Source organism: Apteryx mantelli, chromosome 30 (genome assembly GCF_036417845.1).
Source record: "Apteryx mantelli isolate bAptMan1 chromosome 30, bAptMan1.hap1, whole genome shotgun sequence".
Taxonomy (NCBI): domain Eukaryota; kingdom Metazoa; phylum Chordata; class Aves; order Apterygiformes; family Apterygidae; genus Apteryx; species Apteryx mantelli.
In genome coordinates, this window is record NC_090007.1 from 3,131,127 (window position 1) to 3,151,152 (window position 20,026).

Genomic DNA, 20,026 nt, shown 5'->3' on the forward strand with positions numbered 1-20,026 from the left:
AGTGAAACTCTTCAGCGAGTTGAATGTAATGTTACTTCAACACGAAGGCTGATCACTCGGGATCAGTGGGGAATAGACTCTTCCAAGCTGATTGAATTATGAGTTTTTTTTTTCCCCAGCAAAGCTGCTTGAAGCCGGTGAGAGGGCCGCTCTGGTCAGCGTAGCCCTTGACAGCTTTTAACGTAATCACTTCGTTATCGGGGTTTATTAAGATGACGCGGTCATTGGGGATTGAATGGGATCCTCGACCTTTTGTTGCTGGGAAATATTTTTAAACGGTGCTTTCTCTCTGTGCAGAAGATGAGTGGGGATATATTTGCCCTTGTCTCACTCCTGCCTTTTGTCTGGTTCACACTTGCACCTTTTTGCAGGGAGAAAGGTGCATGTGCAGAAAGCTAATAGGAGGTTTCCTTTCGTTTTGTTCATTTAATAAAGCGAGGAAGTGAGCTGGGCTCAGGGAGGTTCAGAACAGGGCCACTTCTCAGGGGTGTGGCGGTGGGGCTGCCTGCACCTCAGGCGTTCGGAAAGACACACGCAAGCTTCGGTCTGAGCTGCCTGCCTTGAGCACCAGCAACAGGGCAGCGCTTGGTAGCGAGGAACTTGGCCTGAGCTGTTTTCCCAAGTATTTTCCTCCATGATCTTACTCGGATGTTGCAGCCTGTGCTCCTTCAGGCTCTTTATTAGTACCCAGGGTAGGTGGTTAAAGCTGGCTGGTGTGCTCTGCTGCGACTCGTGATGGCTTTGGCGGCATGTGAAAGTGGGAGCTCGTGTTAGCTAGTCTACTGCCTGCGTTGGCTAGTGCCAAAAGCAGGAGGCTGAAAACAGGGATCTCCCTTCCTGGTTCTTTGTGCAGGAGAGCCAGGAGGGGAGGGGAATGATTACAGTAGAAAATCCAGAGTCAGGACTCCCGGGTCCCATTGCTGCTGCTGGTTTGCTGTAACACTCCTGGGCGAATCGCTTTGTCCTCTGCTTTCAAAGCAAGCAATGTGGCTTTGCAGGTGCGGCTAGAGAATTCATGTGTGTGCAAGTTCCTCTTTGTGTGAATGCAGCCCTGATTCTTCTATTGTGATTTCCTGAGTGCCTGTGAAAATTGGGGTCCTTTTTTCTTCTTAAGTGTATGCCAAGCCCTGTGCTTCCGCTGCTGGGAGTGGGCACGCTGCAGAACCAGGGTTTCTCAAAGCCATCGCTGTGTGGCTTCGGTTTTACTGTGGATTCGGTTTTCCCAGGCAGCAATGAGCATCTCATCCGCCCCGTCTTCTGCGGGGTGAGGTTTGCTCAGGGATTGCCGCAGAGCTTTGAGATCCCACGTGCCACCTGACTGCTATGAAGCATCTTTGCCTGAATTGGTGGAAATGTGCCTTTGGGAAGGGCTGATGCTGATCAAGTGCAGAAAACACCAGTTGCGGGGCCCAAGCCCTGCTGAAATCTGTCACTGCTCGGCAGACACCTTGCTGCCAGCAGCCAAGTTTCTCTCTCCCGTATTTCTGCAGTGTCCTTGGATCCTGGACAGTGAGGTTTTGTGTTTTATTCTTTTGCTGCTCACAGATTTACACGTGGGGACTTTGCAGTTTCCAGGACTGTGCGTCTGAGGCAGGGCTGCCCTCCTCGTCTGCTGTTACCTGGTTGATGTACAGATCAGCTGGGCCAGGAGTTTTCTTTTCTCCCAACCTGTAGAGTCTGTCGGCATCCCCCCCCCCCCGAGCTGTGACCCTCGAGGACGCTCTCCCTTATGTGCCGGCGCTTTGAATTGCTCCCAGGCTGTGGCTCTTATTAACTGGCTGGTGACCATGAGCTGATACCTCCTGATTTTGGAGGGCCTGCCCAATTCTGCCTGCAGAGGCCTGGCCTACGCCAGGCCAGTCGGTAGCGTCCAGGCTGGTCTGCAATGCTCCTTACTGAGGCATGCAAACAGCAAACAGCTTTGTCTGTCACCACCGTGGGGACTGCGCGAGGAGCTGTCACTCTGCTCTGACAGTGTCCTCTCCCATCAGATGGCCTTGGGCTCTGTCACACTGCCTCTCGCGTAATCCCTTGGCTGGCATCCATTTGGCTGGCACTTGCCACGCCGCTGACCCGATTTCCTTGTCCTAATTCACCGGGGGGGCTGCCCAGGCCTTGCGGCCCCCAGGGCTGTGCTGGGCAGTGCTGCCCCTGCTGCGATGGGGAGCCCAGGGCACATAAAACCCCCCTGGGGCTTCTGCTCTTGGAGGGTACCATCTTCCTCGCTTTGAAGGGGAATGGCTGGCCTTGCAGCAAAGCACGACGCTGAAAGCTTGGACTTGCCTCCTCTTCCTGCCTTAAACCACCCTCTTCCAGAGCAGCGCTGGAGGAGCTGCAGCCTCTGCAATCAAAGGACCATTAAAATACTTCCCTTGTTTCCTAGGCTAATTGATCTCAGTCAGTGATTTAAATCTTTCTATGGCTGGAACATGCTATTTAAAGGCAACTGCTATTTAAATTAAAAAACCAAAGCACCACTCTGCTTTTTGCCTGCTGTTCTTACTTGTGAAGCTGAAGAGGATAATAATTGAAAGGTATAAAGCAGGCCTGTTTCTTCTCTTTTTCTTCGGTTGCACACGGACACTTTCATTGTTTCTTCTATATGGTCAAGGGCAGCCATAGAGCTGGAAATTGTTAACTCCGTGATTATTTTCAATGGCCTCTCATTACAGGGAATGTATTATCGTTTTGTTACGGATTCAGCTGGTCGTTGGAGCAATATAAACGGACAGTACTGCAGAGAGTTTGGGGGAAGGCCTTCCCCAAGACCTGCGCTCTGCTGTGCTGCGCAGCCCAAGGGACAAGGTCTCGTGGCCCTTAAAGAAAAGCTTATAGAAAGCCAGGCAGCGCAGACAGACGGGCAAGGGAGGACACAGGTCCAGGGAGAGGGAGAGTCTTCTCCAAATTTCTGACATGCCTGGGCACAGAACCAAGCCTTGATGTCTCCCAGTCATGTGCCCAGCCCAGATCATGCCCTCTCTGCAGCCAGCACCTTAAAAAAAAATCTGTTTTCTGTGCATATGCCGAACCAGTGTGGTTTTGCTGGCTGCTGCCAGGCCCCCTCTGTGCAGAGCGCAGCTGCATTGCCTGGAGCTTAGTGCCGGGGTCAGCTTCTCCGGCCTCCCGTGCCTACCTGAAGGAACAACGTGCCCACTTTAAGTGCTCCTCAGCTGCAGATAAAAAGTCACTTACTGTATAGAAATGTGGCAATTTTTATAACGGGAATCAGCATGCTCACTGTTTTCAAGTGGGTTTTTCCCATTGATCAAACCTTTGCGTTTCACAATAGAGCTTTGCTAATTGGTACTTCGCATACACAGAGGGCTGGTGTGTGGCACTCTCCGCCCCAGCAAAGATTTAATAGCAGATGCAGTAGTGAACATTACTTATTACTTAGGTTTCCTTCCTTTTATAAATCACGTTATAGAGCGCTTACTAGCACACTCTAAAGTATTACCATAAATAATTAAAGCTGAATTGCAATTGACAATATAAAAGAATAAAGCCCCTTTTATGATGCATTACCCTGCCTTTCCTCCCTTTTAATTGCGCTTGCTTCGTCATTAATTTGCAGAACGCAGTAACTCAGGGCGGGCGCATGTGTGCAGGAGCTGCAGCATGCATCCGTGGCGGCTGGCAGCAGATGGCAGCAAGGGTTGCGCCGCATGCGCACGCAGGGCTCGCGGCGAGGATGGAGACCGGCTGCGGTGGGTTGGGAGAGGAGCCTGTGGAGGTTGGTGTCAAGGCTGAGCAACGGGGAAAGGAGCATGGGGTGCGTGTGCTCCAAGTCGCGGGAGCTGCCGACCGCACGGCTCCTCTCGCGCAGATCTGGATCACAGCTGCTTACATGGGTTTCTGCCTCCTCTCTGGTCCCTCCCGTGCTCTTATCCACCGAGGATTAGTCTCAGCAGCAGAGCTCGCAGCTTTTAGTTTGGAGGTCCTAGCTTTGATCTGTTGTTGGCCAAGACAGCAGTTGTCAGATAAGACGGCAGTAAAAATCAAGGAGGCTCCATCTTAGGACTTGATAGACGTGTTAAGACGACATCAGTGGGAAGTGAATCTTTCTCTGCTTTGGGAGAAAGCCGCTCCATCTTGAAGCATTTGAGACTGATTCATGAAAATACGGCAATGCTGTCCTGAGACAAGGAAGATGTTGAAATGTGGTGAAGTTAGGTTGGACCCACAAGTGCTTTTGGAAACGTTTGTACTCACGGCTGAGAGATTGCTGCAGAACGGCTCTTTCCCTTTGGCGGGTGTGTATCACGGGGATGCAGCAGAAGTTAAGGGGGGGTATATAGGAGGCTGTGTGGTTGGTTGGTAGGTTGTTGGTTGGTAGGTGGTGGAGTTTCTCCTAGCTGTTGCATGTTGCTCCTTCAATGAGCAGAGTCTAATAGGATGTAAGAGGAGGCAGCATCTGAATTGCATCCACCCGGAAGGGAGAGATCCCTGTGTCCCTCCCCCAGATCCGCTTGCTGCTTCTGTCCCCAGTGCACCAGTTTTCTTTGCAGGCAAGGAGACCCCTTGCTGTCCTTCCTTCCGAATTGCCCTTTCCTTTTCCTCCTTGTCTGTCTGCCAGCTGTGATCCAGCCTGCGGTTTTTGAGGGTTCTCGGCTAGTTGTCTTCCCACTCAAGGACACTGAATTAAGCTTTTGTGTCACCTTGTTTAAGTGCCTGATTAAATTAAACCTTGTCTGCCTGGATCGAGTGATGTCATTTGATTTTTTTTTTTTTTTTTTTTTTTGATAACTCAAATTGGAAATTTTGTGCCTTAGGACCAGGTTTGTGCTATAGGACCAGGAGAGGAAATATATCATCTTTTGAAAGAGCTTCCCCATGTGGCAGGGGCTGTCACCTCCCAGGTCTCAGCTGTGCCCCACAGTGCAGACACTTATTAGATTAGTCTCTGCTGAGGTGCAGCTGGGGACTGCAGCGCCATGGGTGTTTGAGACCCAGTCATGGGTGTCTGCTGGTGAAGGATCTTTTCCCAGCCAGCAGTTCTTGTTGCTCAGCTTCGTTAGATGGCTAAGATAGGGGAAAAAGAGCATCTGCTTGTTGAGTAAACAAGTGGCTTGTGCGAAAATGTCATCTCCATAGCATTTGTGATGGAGAAAATCTATATGCATGCGTTTGCCACATCTGTGTGCCAAAACTAGGGCTTTTACTTCATGTCAGACTTTACTAGAAAGCTGATAGTTATTTCTTTGTGACTTTCCCTTTTGGTTGTGCTTTTCACCCAGTTCTTGCATGCGCTGCCAGGAAGGATGGGGATCCTTCTGGCATCTCACTGAGCCCCTGGTCATGTCAGCTTTTCAGCTGTCCCAAAGGGCTTGTATGGTTGTGTCTTTTCAAGACTGATTAGATGTTAATCTACCGGGTCACTGAAAGGAATCTGCAAGGGTATTCCCACTCTTTTTATGGCCTGGGAAGCCCAGTATTATTCTTAGAAGGCAAAGCAGAGTGTTTTCCAAGGACAGCAGACCAGAGGAGTGTTGTTCTTTGGTGTGCGTGGGATGTAATCTGGGCTCGAATTGGCCTGTGAGAGACAATCTCAGAAGAACAGTTTTATTTACATTGCGCCACTCTCTTCTCCTCCAGTCGAGGATTCTCTTGCAACATAATTGGTCCCAGTTCCCATCTTAGACAGCTATGAGGTTCCCTGCACTGCAGCTGCCTTTCATTTTTGGGGCTTGTTCAGGTTCATGAAAACAATCACGGTTTCTGCCATCTGCTGCGGATGGTGGAGCTAACCATCATATGGGCTGCTGGCCTGGCTGCGGGAGCAGGAGGCAGGAGCGTCCCTGCTTCTATGGTCTGCGACTGCGCCTTCCCTCCTCTTGCTTGGTTAGGGTTGCTTTTTTGAGCGAGGGCTTCTCTTGCCATATTATTGTCCAGTGTAATTAGTCTCAGTCTTGGTTTGGGGTTCTCAGAATGCAAACGTTAAATAGCCAGGTTACAGTTTGGCAGAGGAGCTGCTTGTTCCGTCCAAGGGCACAGCAGATAACAGCGTGACTATGGAAGAGATCACAGCTAACCTAGACTTGAAGGTTGCCAGGAAAGAGTATTATAAATATATTTTGGAAGTCTGCTGCTAAGCCTTTGAAAGGGGATATTGCAAGGAATGATTTGGACAGTTGACATGAGGAGTATGGATTGACCTCCTATTTTTGTAGTATCTTTGTGTAGAGGATTTTTAGCATGTCCCATCTTGCTGTTGCAGACATGAAATGTTGCTGTTTCATATGAGCTTGGTTAAAACCAGTGTCGTGGTTGTTTCATCTGTAATGCACAGAACCCTTTCTGTTTCCTTTGGAGGCCAAGAGGAAAAGCAAAGCTTTAAAAAAGCAAAAAATAAATAGAAAGAACCACAGCTGGTTTCTCATTCTACAAAGTTTCTCTAAAGTCCTCCAAACCTTTAATTGACTCAGGAGCATAAAATTGAGAAGGGGAGAGAATGAAAGAGTGTGTGGAATGGCGCGAGCGATTTGAATAATTTATTGTCCTTTGAAGTTGCAAGAGAAATTTCAGCTGCCTTGGGGAGTAATTTCTCCCCATTCTGAAAGGGTTTCTCCTTATTTTAAAGTCATCCAGAGGATGATAGTTTTGCATTTTCTGCATAATTAATGAGAATAACTCCCCCCACACACTCACACAACCTCTAAAGAGTGTTGGAGTGATGAAACTTGGTGGTTTTTTTAATTAATAAAGTCAAATTAATTTGGCTATGTCCTCATCCTCCCTCACCTCTGCTAGAATTCATAGATTTATTTATAAATTAGTCTGAGCATGCTGTTAAGAGTGACGACATTTACAAATCTTTAGCCTGGACTTTGATTTGTCTGTATGGAATTTCTAAAAGAGGATGTAGGTTTTTTCAGTTCATCTATTAAAGATCACCTTGACACTGGCTCTCATGTGATCATTCAGTGAGCCAGAAAGATGCTTCATCTCTTGTTTTTCTTTGTCTACCTGCATGGGTAGGATCTCTTTGATTTTGAGGGTTTCCTGTGTTGTTCCTCCTTTATGAATGTTACCATACTCCCCTTTTCTTATGTGTCAGATCTGCTAATTGTGGTTTATTCCGATAGCTGCCACTTGAGGGACTGCCTTCCTCACCTGAACGAAAGAGGCATTTTCTGCCCAGGCCCCACGTGCCCGGAGGGGCTGCATTACAGCCTAGATTATAATAAGACATCATCCCTTGCATCTCTTGGCAGATGTCAAACATGAATAGAAGCCTGTACTGCTCTGAGAAAAATCTCCCCTTCCTCCATCACTATCTTCAATAAAAGAGTTTCAGGATTCTTTGCTGCTACTTTTCCATGATTCCATCTCTCTCTCTCAAGTTTTGCACTGTCTTCTTGGCTCACTGAATCTCTAGTTACCTCAGACCTGAATTCATTAGGTCACCACTGCTGCCAGTTCTCAGGGCTGTGGTTGGATTCTCCCTTTTTCTTCTTTTGTGCTGATGCACCCACTGCAAATCTGAATGATGAGTATTGTGTTTCAGAGGCAGAAATTGTCATGACTTATGTGGTAGGGTCAAAGTTCATGTCTGTTAAAGGTTGCATTCATCCATTAGTCATGGATTTATTAGGTTTTGGTTTCTTGTTTTTAGATCTCCCATCTTGAGCTCCCTTGACATCCCAGTCTTGATTCCAGTAGAAACTGATGAACAGTACAAGCTCACAACGTACTGTTATGACCTGGGTTAAGGTATTTCAACCTGGGTACCCAGAATCTTCTTCTGCTCCATAGAAAATGTGGGCAGAAGTCACTTACCAGAAAGTAACATAGCTTTTATTTACATGAGTAGAAGAGCAGAGTTTTATCATGCAATATTGCATTTATCTGGTGTGTCTTTCAACCCCAAATGATCCCCACACGCACGTACTTAGCTAGCAAATCTGATTGGGATTGTTCGTCTATTGTAGTGCTGCAGCCTCTTCTCAGTTGGTGATGCAAGGCAGAGGAACCCAGCCACGTGTATACATCTTGCAAAAGTCTGTGTCATATCACTGAACGAAGGATCAGACCTGACCTCTCTAATCACATCCTGGGGGCTTCTGGCACTGTGCTCTCTCTGAAAGACCATGAGATGCGGAAACTTGTAGCAGTTTGTTTTCCCCATTGCTGCTGATTCTGCTGCCACTTTTCAGTGGCTTGGGACCTCTGCTGCGCTATAATAAGACGGCATGGCCCCCCGGGAGTTGGGATCCTTGCTTGTTAAGCTTTCTCTTCTTTCAGACTTGTCCCACAGGAGATGTTTTTTGTGTTCTGGTATCCCCTGTGGACTCTGGTTCTTTTAATGATTCAAACAGAGCAGCGGAAGTTGAGCAAAGGGCCAAGTCCTTTCTAATCGTGTCTTCTCTGGTTTGTAGGCAAATCAAGCTTCTCTGAACTGCCGATGTCGATGACACGGCTTGAGCAGAAGCTGTCTTAGCAACTTAGTTCTGGAGGGAACCATGGCAGGGGGAGGGAGAGCTCTCTGCCTTTAGCCTCTGATTGCAAACAACCTGGGATTGCTGTCATGGCATTGATGGACAAGGGGCCCTCATTAAGTTGCCAGGATAGCTCCGTGGCTTTCTTGCTCTGCTCTGCTTTGTTATGCCTTGTTATAGGACTTGTGGAGAAATATGGGATGTGATTTTGTTACAGCTGATTGAAAGCACCTGCGCACCCCCAGGGTCCTGGCTTGCCGCATTGCTAAGGCTGCGTGTGCTCCTGTGCTTGCTGGCCCTTCGGTGGCTGATCCCAGGGCTGCCATCTTACATGACAGCCTTGCTTGTCTGCTTCGGCTCTTGTTGGTCACGAGGAGCTCCTTTCTTTCAGGCATCTTGATGCAGTGCCAGTAGGTGAATGAGGATCCTGGCCAGAGATCTGTCAGTGTTACCACCTACTCACTCCTTTGCCTCTCAGTTTTATTGTAATGAGGAGGGAAAGTGGAACCGTGCTGTGCCGGGTGCGTGCAGTGTGCAGAGAGAGAAGCGGTTAGTACACCTGAAGCACTCTCCGTCCAAACAGGTACAATGAGGAGTTTGGGAAACTGAGGCAAGGGACGAGGACATTTGTGGAGTGGGGCTGCAGAATGCATTGAAAAGAAGATTCAGAGTCGTACCTCCTAGACCACATTCCTTCTTGGCCATATTCACTACTCTTAAATGCTGTCTCTCTTCCATCCAGTCTTGCCCTCTGTGCAGAGCCCTGTTCTGCTGCTGGGAGCCAGCTGCCTGCCCTGCCCATGATTACAGTGCGCCCTATACATCTGCATAAATCACAATGAGAACAATGTTTTCCTTGGCTGTAGCAGGGTGCCAGTTCACTAAGGCTGGGACCGACCTGTGACTGTGACAGATATCCTTTGTGCTGTGAGGAAAGGTGGATCCTTTCCATACGTACGGATGTGTGATAGTAGCCTGGAGAGGTCCCAGCTGAAACTGGATGACTTCATACTAGCCGCTGTTCCCATGCGATAAGGCATGGTCCCATCCCTTAAAACTATCTGTTTAAATAGACGAGAAGCAAGGATTACGCTTCCCCTCTAGCAGGCAGGATAAAGTGGTTTTTCTCACCTCGGGTGTCAGAACTAGGAATAGATCTTTGGTATCCTCTGTCTTCATCCTGCCTCCACTCCTGCAGGCTCATGCCTCCTCTTCCAGAGGGTCTATATCTGAATGCATTGCAAATAAGGAGCCTGAAGGCTGCATGCATGTGCCAGGTTCCCAAAATTACATCCCTTATGGCAGGAACGGCTGGGAATGGTACCAGCTATGAAAGGTCTGCTGCCTCATCCTGACTGAGGGGAAGGGTGGGAGCTAGCAGCACAGAAAATAGGCGCGTGGCAGCAGTGGGCGTTTGAGGTGGTTTGACAGCCAGCGCAGTAATGGTGAATGAAACAAGTTCTTGATCTTTCTCGTCCATTTCTTGCGTGTGTCAAATCCCATGCTGGGTCGCATCCTTCGCTGCTGTCCCTCCTTCTCTGTGGGCTTGCAGGAAGGGGACAGAAGTCCTTCAGCTGACTTTCCCCCATGTCCAAATAGGAAACAGCCTTGAATTTGCTTGCGTATAGCCCAGCCTTTCTGAGTCATGGAAGGGCTTTGGTGAGTCAACAGGAGAATAGCAAGGGGGAACAATTTCACTTCCAAGAAAAATGCCCCCAGTCTCCTTTTACCCTCCTTTCCCCAACCTTGCCAGTCCCATCTCCCCGAAGGGAGCCAGGAGCTGCTGACAGTAAGAGGAAGTCTCTGTCTGAAGCCTATAATTATCCTGTCTGCCTTCCCAGAAAGGGCCAGTTGGGGAGTGAGCGTGCTCCTGTTTCAGAGACCAGCCCTGCATTCTGCTGCCTCCCCAATTACTGCTTAATGGACTTTTTATGATGATAAGACGACTGGGTTTGGGAGAAGTTATTGACGGGGAAATGGAATATAATTCACTCCCTGTTTGTTTGTTCTGTCAGAAAACTCTCATTTCAATTTTATTTGTGAGGCACTGAGAAATAGCCCTTAGGAAAAAAAAAAAAAAAAAAAGGCAGAATGTGTCAGTAAAACCTTGGATTTCAAGGGGACTGGAGGCTCCACAGGAGCTCTCCGAGGGGTGTCTTCAATCTTGCTGAGTGTCTCCATAGAGACACCCCCCACACCCTTCCCCACAGCCTGCACCAGTCCTGCTCCCTGTCTGCAGTTCTCACTCCTCTCATGAAGAAAAATGCAAATTCTGGAGCCGTCTTTCTTGCCTCTACCCCTCCTGCGAGCTCCCCCGCTCCCTGGCGCTGCTGCTTTGAAACGCTCACCCATTCCAAACACCACGTTCTTGCTCCCCACTCTCCATCTGTCTCAAATTTGGCTGCTCTCTCCTGTTTTCATCTGCTCCTCAGCTCGTCTCCTTTATCTAATCTTCACTTCCTTGCTCTGAACAGATCCCTCCTCTCCATCTTGCTCAAGTTCCCTTCTCCCTGTTGATCTCTTCCCTCCTTTCCTCCTGCTAAGGCTCTTCCTGGCTTTGCTGTCCTTTCTTGCCTCCTCTCCCCTCGTTAGCTGCCCCTTTCTCTCTCGGCTGCGTTGAAGCTGTTCCCTTCGTCTTCTCAGTTTGCCTCCCAGCCTCTGGCCCCAGCTGCTCAGCGCTCTCGCCTCTTTCCCGCAAGCACGGGGCATCCGTATGCTGCACGCGAGCAGACCGCGGCAGCACATGTGTGTAAAACGCGTTTCCTGAACCAGCAAATATCCGCTCGGCGCTCAGCAGTAGCCAGATCGCACGCACGTTCCCGCAGAGGCTTTCGGAAGGGGAGATGAAAGCGCTACCGCGCAGCGCCGTAGTTAGAGGAGTACCTTCTCCGGTTGTGAGGCTGTCAGCAGCCATGGAAAATGGAGATGGAGTTTCACTAAATCAGTGGAAAGTTTCTGCCAAAAAACAAAAAGGGGGGGGGGAGGAGGAAAGGGGTGGGTTAACCCTTTGCATGCCCCTGAGAAAGCTGTGGGATCCCTTCCCTGTTGCTCTTGAAGTTAGCAAGGGGTGAGAAATAGCCTGTCAAGAGCGATGTCGCCGTCAGAGCTAACATGACCTGGTTGTTGGGAGATTGCAAAGCTTTTGTCTGGCTTTTGCTTTTCATCTACTTTTCCCACCGAGAAGTGCATGTGGAAGACGGTCTCTGAGTTCTGTCCTTAGTGATTCTGCCTGGTTATTTTTTTTTCCTGTGTATTGTAATATTTAGAGGCTGTAGTTGTGTGCAAGACCACCTATAGCGCTGAGTGCTGAGCAGAGCTGCTCAGAAACCCTCCTTTACTCCAAATCGCTGCTAGCGTCTAGACCAAGGCAGGCAGGTGTGAGAAATGAGGATTGTCACCTCGGCGCTCCACGAGGCAGACAGAGGTACAGGGGGAGGGCAAATGCCCAAGGTCAACAGATAATTTGCATCCAAGCAAGAGACCTGAATCCCGATTATGGGGATCATCTGAAGCCTGGACGAGTAGGTTGGGGTGTGCTAACAGCAAAACACCCCTTGACCATAACTGGTTTAACTGCCCCATCTTTCACCTTCATTCTGGGAAAGCAGAAGGGTGAATTTTGATCTGCTCGGCACGTCCGAGCTAGGTAATGGTTGACATTGGCTAACGTGCCCCATTTCTTGTAGAGCGGGTGTACTTTTGAGGTGGCCAGCTCTGCAGGACCCCCGGGCCACGTGTCGAAGGTGGACCGGGAGTGGTGGGCACAAGGGCAGCTGCCCCGTGAGTTTAGGAAGGCCTCTGCGAAAAGTCGGTGTAAACGGCAAGAAAACGGCCTGCGTGCTGTGCTCTTGCTTTTTTTCCTCTATTTTCTTTGGCCGGTTGCGGGTAGAGCTGCGAGTCCCTCTCCGCTCCCCGTGGCGGGGGGGAAATGGGCATTTATTCAGCAGCCGCGGGAGGGGCAGAAACGCAGCTCCTGGTGTGCGGGCTCCCTGGGTCAGCGGGGCGGGCATGTGGGCCTCCATCAGCGAGCTGGCTGCGGGCGCCAGGGGCACTGGAAATGGAAGCAAAACCTTTCAGACCATGTGTTCGGTGACTGTCTTTTGTCTCCGCGGATTTTTTTTTTCCTGCCGTGGTGGGCGAGGGGGCCCTTCCAGCCAGGCTCACGCAGCTCGCCGTGCTGGGGCCGGGTGAAGGAATTTAAGTGGTTTGTCTTTATTTGCGGCCCTGTTGTCGAGGTGCTTTCCTGGAAGCGGCTGCGGGGTTTGGGGGAGGGAAGCAGCTGCCGCGAAGCGCGGAGGTGAATTTCCCAGTCTAAAAAGCAGCCGCAGGTCCCTGCCGTGGGGCTGGAGAAAGCCGGCGGTGGCGGGGGGCCAGAAGGAGCAAAGGTGGGAAGGTGTCCGCAGCCCCCCAAGAGCCTGCTGGATGCATGAGGCCTGCGCGGCGCGGAGAGGCCTGCGCGGCGCGGGGAGGCCCAGGCCGGTTGCTATGGCAACGGAGCATCGCGGCCTCCCCGGCGGCGCCGCCCTGGGGCTGCGCGGGCAGAGAAGGGACATGGCGGGCGCCTTGTCCCCGTCCCCGTCAGTGGGACACAGTGTGATTTGGAGCTGGGTCTTACTGCCAGCCGTTTTGGTTCCCCCCGCGTGTGCCACCAGCCGGCCCAGTGTCCGGCAGGATTGAGGTTTTCCTTCAAGGGCTTCGCAGTGCGGAGCAGGGCCCGTCCGTGCGTGCACATGAGGAAGGCAGCTTGTGTAGCCCAGGCTGGAGGACGGTGGAGCTGCTTGCGATTTGCTCTTGTTGACCCACCCCATACGTCTCCCGGGTTGTCCCATATTCCTGACTAAGCACCCGGGGCGGGGGTGGGTTCGGCCAAGGGCAGCTGGGAGGATGACCGGCATTGATCAGGAAGGCTGCCGTGAAACGCTTCAAGATCAATTTTGTCTCAGAAAAGCCCGGGGAAGTCGATATTCCCCTACCGTGACCCGCCTCTGCCCCTTCCCCCATTTGTGGCTAGCTCTGGTCTACCATCTCTGAAATGTGGAAATGAATGCGGAAAGGAGGCCGTGTTTGGAGACAACGTGGCTGCGTTTCGTGCCCAGGCGGGTCACCTCCTCACCTGTCCACCTCGTGGACGGAGTTGCCCAAGCCATGCAAGGTTGTTACTGAGGTCTTGCCCAGCCGGTCTGTGCTGGGAGACTCCCCAGCTAGCTGGGAAGTAGCCTGGCACTTCCCACCCCATTTTTTTGCAGCTCTCTCCGCCACCGGTGCTTCCTTCGATGGCTTAGCAGGGCTGGTGTGGGTTTTCCTCTCAGCCCTTGGAGAAGCGTCTCCTCGCCGTGCCTGGAGTATTCTAGGACAGTGTGGGGAAGGACTGTGCTGCGCCTGCCCCATGGTGCGCTCTCCAGGGCTGAACGTATCGCCCACCTCTCTGGGCCTCCATGAACCCTGGTGATAGGAGGGGCTGCCAGGAGACCAGGCGTGGGGGAAGAAAGGGGTCTGTGGGGCATGTCCCTAGCTGTGCTTTCCCCCCCCCCTTTCAGTTGTCAGCTCAGCTGAGTAAAGCCCCCCTGTGCTCCTGCCCCTCTCCCACCCCTCAAACCACCTCTGGGGTCTCCATGCCTTTCTCCGTCTTTGGCTTCTGACGTTTCAGACAGGCATATGCTGGCCAGCCTGTCTCCCTCGCTCCTCATCTATCGCTCGCTATTCACCATGGCAGCAGTTCCTGAGGGACGTTTGGGTTTAAAGGGTGAGATGTCCCCTCCTTTTCCCCACTCCTGCATCTTTCAAGCTTCTTTGCTGTAAAGCTCCTCGGACTGTTTTGGCGTCTGCATATTGTTAGAAAGGAGACGGTTTCTTTATACTTGAGTGCACTCGAGGGACTTTTTTCTGCTTTGGTGTCACATGAAGGGATGAAGGAAGGAGCTGCAGCAGCAGCGGGTGCTCATTTGGTGGAGAAGTGTCGGTTGCCCCGGCTGTCGCTTTTGGGGAGTGCGTGGGAGGTGGGCGGCAGCTGAGTGCAGGGAAAGGCTCTGTTTGACTCGATGGCTTTCCATTAAGCTGTAGAGAAGAGTCACAGGTACACAGCAGTCCTCCAGGCTTTGCAGCCTTCTCTCCCGAGACCCAGACCTCACAGGCAACCTTTCCTAGTAGGAAAATTCCTTAAAGCTCCAGTTTCTTCCACTCCTGTTTCGATACTGCAAAAACCAGGCTGTGCTGCTTGGCAAGCAGAGAAAGGGAGGAAAGAAAATGGGACCACAAAACCTAGGTGGAGCTTGAACTCGGTTTTTCCAAGACTGATTTGTTCTCCCCTTTCCATAAGGGGAGACTGGCGAAGTGATACAGAAGTTGCTGGATTCTGTGCATGTCATCTGGAAAACGCCCGTCTCTGAATGATTTCTGTTTGTTTATTTTAAAAGGAGGCCCTGCAGCCTTGGCATAAGCCCCTCCAAGGATGCTCGCGGTGTTTGGCTGTCGCATGGCTCCTTCCTCCTGCTTTCGGAGGCTTCCGAGGCGCTCTGCGGAGCCGAGGCAGGAATCCTCGCGGCGTGTCGCGCTGCGTGCCAGACCTGGTGCGGCGGCACTGCGCCAGTCCTACGCGGCACGGAGGAATTTGTTTCAGCTTTGTGTCATCGCCACCTTGCCTGTGATAGCTCTGGCTTTCTCCTTCCCCGAGGGGAGAGGGCTGTTCTGCGAGTGGCGTGGGCTGGCGTGACAGGCGCGGTGGTGACTAGGGGTGCATAGGTGGAGAGCACGATGGATGTTTTATTGGAGCAGGAGGGGGATCAAAGTCTGGGGCTCGGAAACTTGGACGATTTTAAAACAATAATTCCAGCTTTGATTTTCATCTCTTTTCCTAGTGAGCAGGAAAATCTAATGGATTGTCTGAGAGGGATTTTTGGTTTCCTTTGTTTCTCTCTCACTCTCCAAAAGTGACTTTATTGCCAGCGGTTCAGCATTGCGATGAGCCCAGGAAAGCCGTGTTCACAGAGCAAGTCAGCTTGCTTGTGATCACATGCTAAGTCAATGGAGGTCCTAACACGGACTGTTGAACTATGACTCCCGTTCATTCTCTAATTTTTGGAGCACGGTCCCTTTCTCTAGGCCAGAAATACTTTTTTTTTTTTTTTTCATCAATTGTTCTCTAATCGCACTGCTTGCACCCATTTAAGCACATATGTGACATTAAGGAGTATTAGGAACTTTCATTTTAGGTTGTGAACTTATATCAATAGGTTATTCTTAAAAAGGCCTGGTCGTTTTTGGCTGTACCTTCAGAACTGACCTCTGCAAACTCTTCAGATTTTGAACGTAGGAGAAGAGAGGATAGAAGTGAGGTTGCAGGCAGGGTGAGCATTTATATCTTAGCCTGAAGCAAAGTTTTGGCTTTGCCTTGCTCAGGTGGAAGACAGATTTCCCCACTGCCGGTGCCTCCAGAGTCACTTACTTGGTAACCTTTAGCTGTAACATTGCAAAGACGACTCTGACCTCTAAATATAGATTTAGATATTTATAAATCTAATGCTTTGTACACACAGCATTCGGTGGGACATAAACAGCTCCAACAAATTGTATTTACCTCCAGCATGGAAACAAATGCTTGATTGCATCACATGAGCTTGCTCAGTAGCTTTTATTTATATACTGCTGGCCACACCAGGCAGGGAGGAGGGAATGCTTCCTTTTGTCTTTCGACCCCTAAAAGACCCTGAAAACTTTTCTCTAGCTACCATTTGCCCTCTTCTGAAGCTCTTTGGTAGGCAGTTTGCATCTTGTTTTATAGACTCTGAATATGTACATATAAATATACACATTTCACAGTCATGTGGTCTACTTTCCTCAAGAATAACAGACGGCAACTTTATGATCTGAGTGATTTTATTTGAACACAGCTGTGGCCTTGTGATTTAAATATTTCAATAAATTTTAAGCTAACTAGATGAGAGGAAACTGTGAGGGAAAACAGGTTAGAGTATGGAAGGAGGTATTCCCTGCGGGTAGAGGAGGTGGGGGCTCTGCACAGATGCTCCTGTCCTTGTCTTCCTCCCATCAGAAGGCCCCTGACACCTTCCTTGGTTGCAACACCCATCCCAGCGTCCTCTCCCCTCCCTGCAGGCGTGTTCTTGAAGGCCATCAGGCCTGGATGGGAGTCAGTGGCAGGCGTGCTGCAAGCTCAAGTGTTGGGCCCTTGGGCCCAGGCTGGTTAAAATGCAGCCCCAGGCTGAGCGTGTGTGTGTTCAGGCCTCACTGCACCTTTGAGCAGCTGGTTATGAGAGGGGTTGGAGGAGCTTTTGGCTTCTTTTCTTAGCAGTATGAATTCCTTGTTTTTCTCAGATGTCTCATGATGGGAAGGGGGAACTGCAGGAACAGACTGCAGACTTGGCTGCCATGCTCTTGGTCTTGACAAGTGGTTTATTTTAAAATGATGATGACTTTGGTTTGTTGTGCTGCATCGCATCAGCTTGCCTATTCCAAAAGATGGCTTGCTCGTCATTGTGTAAATGAATCGGTGAGGGGCAGGGAGAAGGTTTACAGATGAAAATAGAGCTGCTACAGCCAAGGATGCTTCACATCCCGAAGCCACCCTCAGCCTATTTCACACCATCATCTTCAAGATCCTTGTGTGCTACTTTCCTGCCCCATTTATTTCATGGTGCTCCCACCCTTTCCCCTTGCCTTGGGTAGCTATAAATCCTGCCCATTCTGTGGTGATTTGTTCATCTGGTGGGATCTGGGGATTGCAATTCAGTACTTCTAGATAATGTTTCCAGCTCTACCATGGACTTTTGGTGATGATCCTTAGATTGGCTTTGTGTGGGCAATTTCCCCTGTGCAAAACAGTTCAGAAGTCCACTCTTCAGAAGTCAGAGAGGCTTTGCAGGATCACCTCACTTAAATCCAACTGTAGTATCAGGCCCTTAACATTTTGTGCTTTAGTTTCTTCATATGTAAAATGGAGGTAAAGAATGTTCTTTTCAAATGAGCTACGAGGTTTAATTTTATCTGGGATCATTAGAGAACAGCAGTGATAGCGCTGAGATTAATTACAACCAGTATTTATTAGAGTTTGTCTTTCCTTGTGTCAATAATGACATTTCTTTTTTTTTTAAAGGTCCCCCTGTGTTCATTAAAAAACCTGTGGACCAAATTGGTGTGTCAGGAGGGGTGGCCTCCTTTGTATGCCAAGCGACTGGAGACCCGAAGCCACGGGTCACCTGGAACAAGAAAGGGAAGAAAGTGAACTCCCAGAGGTTTGAGGTAAGAGGTGTCCTAGAAATCTGTGTGTGTGTATGTACAAAGAGAGAGACGAACACCAAGCAGCTAGGGCCATTCTTTGGCCGTTCTGAGACACGATAATAAAGGGAGGCTTGGAAGAGGAGGAGTTTTAGCTGCGGGAGTGAGATGCAAGCTCTTGGCCATGTCAACAGCTGGGATTGTTCCAAAGCAAAAGAGAACTTGGCCCACTTACACTACTGGAGTTTTTTGTTTTGTTGATTTTTTTCCCCGCTTGGGATATTATATAAAGCTGCCTTTTGCCTTTCCCTAGAAATCCCATCTAAGCTGGTGCTTTTTCAGCTGTACATGCACCTTTCATACCCATCCATGTCTCATTATTTTAACCCTGGGACAGCCTGAAGTGAACATTACAATGTCTGTAACTGTTCTGGCAGCCAGACCCAAGCCGTTGGTATTGTTTAGATAGAAGTGAGAGTGGAAGAACAAGGACTAGGAGGTCATCCTGTGGAATTCGCTGTGGGACTCTGCCTTGCCAGGCAGCTGTGTGCTGAGAGGAGCGTTGCGGTGTCAGCTGCCCGGGCAGGTGGTGGGCTGAGCAGGGGTTTGTCATTTTTATTTTGTTTTCCCTTGGTCCATGTCCCCCTCTTTCTCCACAGATGTACACTGAACACCCAGTCTATACTCCCCCCCCCCCCCCAACCCTTGCTCAATGCTTCAGAGCATTTGAGATGTGCATAGCAGCTTTGGTAGGCTGGGGAGAGAGTTTGGTATGGGACAGTTTTCTGGCACCTGGAGGTCAATGAAGAGTGAGAGAGAAGCTGACCATGCTGGTTACGTTTAGGGGATTTTGGGGCAGCTGCAGGAGTGTGTTTGTGAGTGTGCATGTTTGTATATATGCTGGTGCCTCCTGTAGAAGCAGGGATGAACCTCCTACTTGCACCCCAAGGATGCTTACTATGTCTGTGTCTCCCTTTATCCCACAGACAATTGAATTTGATGAAAGTGCAGGTGCTGTTTTGAGGATCCAGCCCCTCCGGACTCCCCGGGATGAGAACATTTATGAGTGTGTTGCTCAAAACCCTCATGGGGAGGTCACCGTCCACGCTAAGCTCACCGTCCTCCGAGGTAAAGAGCATGCCTGTCTGCCTTGTGTAGGTGTCACAGGGGAGAAGGGACCCTTCAGCTTCTCCTTCCTTCAGATGAGGGAAGGCTGTCACAAAACAGCTCATGGACAAGGCACAAAGTCCCCCCCCCTTTTTTTTTGGTCCATTCTGGCCTGCCAGATCTGTTTGCTGTTATTACCTCAGAGAGTCATAAAATTGCTGTGTAAGAAACTAAGCCAGGCTGCTTGCTAAAACAGGACCTCTTTAGAGGGTTTGATTGGATGATAGACTGAATTCCTTTCTAACTTGGATTACCCTATGTTTCTATGATCTTCCCTCCCTTCCAGTAAAAATTCCATCCCCAGGTTTGTTTATGAGCAGCACAAGAAAGGCTCCATCCTCCTCCTCTGAAATGTGATACCATTCCATCTAGGCACTGAGGAAAAGCTTCACTGAGGAATCACTTAATGTGCTGAGGCTAAGATGATATGTATCTGCAGGGTTTCATGCTTGCAGTTGGTAGCAATGCCAGCATCTTTCCTTGTGCAGGATACCCATCTTCCCCCTTCTTCTAGGCTCCTTCCCTCTTCCCAGAGATATTTTGCTCCATGTACTCTCCAAGAACACTTCTCCTCTCCATTTGATTCTTTTTTTCACTTGTCCGCACTATAGAGGATGTTTACATGGATTCCTCCTTCGTGTCATCTGTTTGAAATATGCTCCCTGAACCTGATGTGGGGGAGGGCACAATATGCTATTGCTGTAGATGCCTCTGGATGTTTATTGTTATTATCCTGGAGATTTATAAAACTGCTACATGAAAAACTAAGCCAGGCTGCTTGCTAAAACTGACTTGCTTTAGGGGAAAAGATGCATGGTGTTCACAGTTCAAACCACAAGTCAAGTGATCCTGGCAGAAAGGCCCATAGGGTGTGGTGGATAACTGAGAGCTCCTGAAGGGGAAGTTAGCTTGGGGGCATTAGCTGTTGATGGAGCTATCAGCAGGACGTGCTATAGGAATGCTGTGGGCTTTTGGGTAGGGACACTTGGAGTAAGAGCAGTTATTTCTGCAGCCAGCATTGCTAGTGACGGCTATAGGTGCTCCTGGCAGTGTGTGTGGTCCTCATAAGGCTAAGTGGTGGCTTTATCTGCATGCCAATTGCTTTTTCTCCAGCAATTTCAGTGTTCGCTCCAGGAGCATCTGAAGTCCTTTTGTTTGAACGACAGTGAGCACATCCCTAACAGTACAGAGCT

The 20,026-nt window shown here is 49.8% G+C and overlaps 1 protein-coding gene across 4 annotated transcripts in view; it reads left to right on the plus strand.

The window, feature by feature from the left end:
- Positions 1 to 20,026, plus strand: part of PTPRS (protein tyrosine phosphatase receptor type S) — a 148,789-nt gene that overhangs the window by 49,334 nt on the left and 79,429 nt on the right. For all 4 annotated transcript variants that reach the window (XM_067312918.1, XM_067312919.1, XM_067312920.1 and 1 more), the window contains exons 3-4: positions 17,545 to 17,690; positions 18,653 to 18,794. In XM_067312918.1, the coding sequence (XP_067169019.1) occupies positions 17,545 to 17,690; positions 18,653 to 18,794 (288 nt within the window). The remainder of the gene's footprint in view (positions 1 to 17,544; positions 17,691 to 18,652; positions 18,795 to 20,026) is intronic.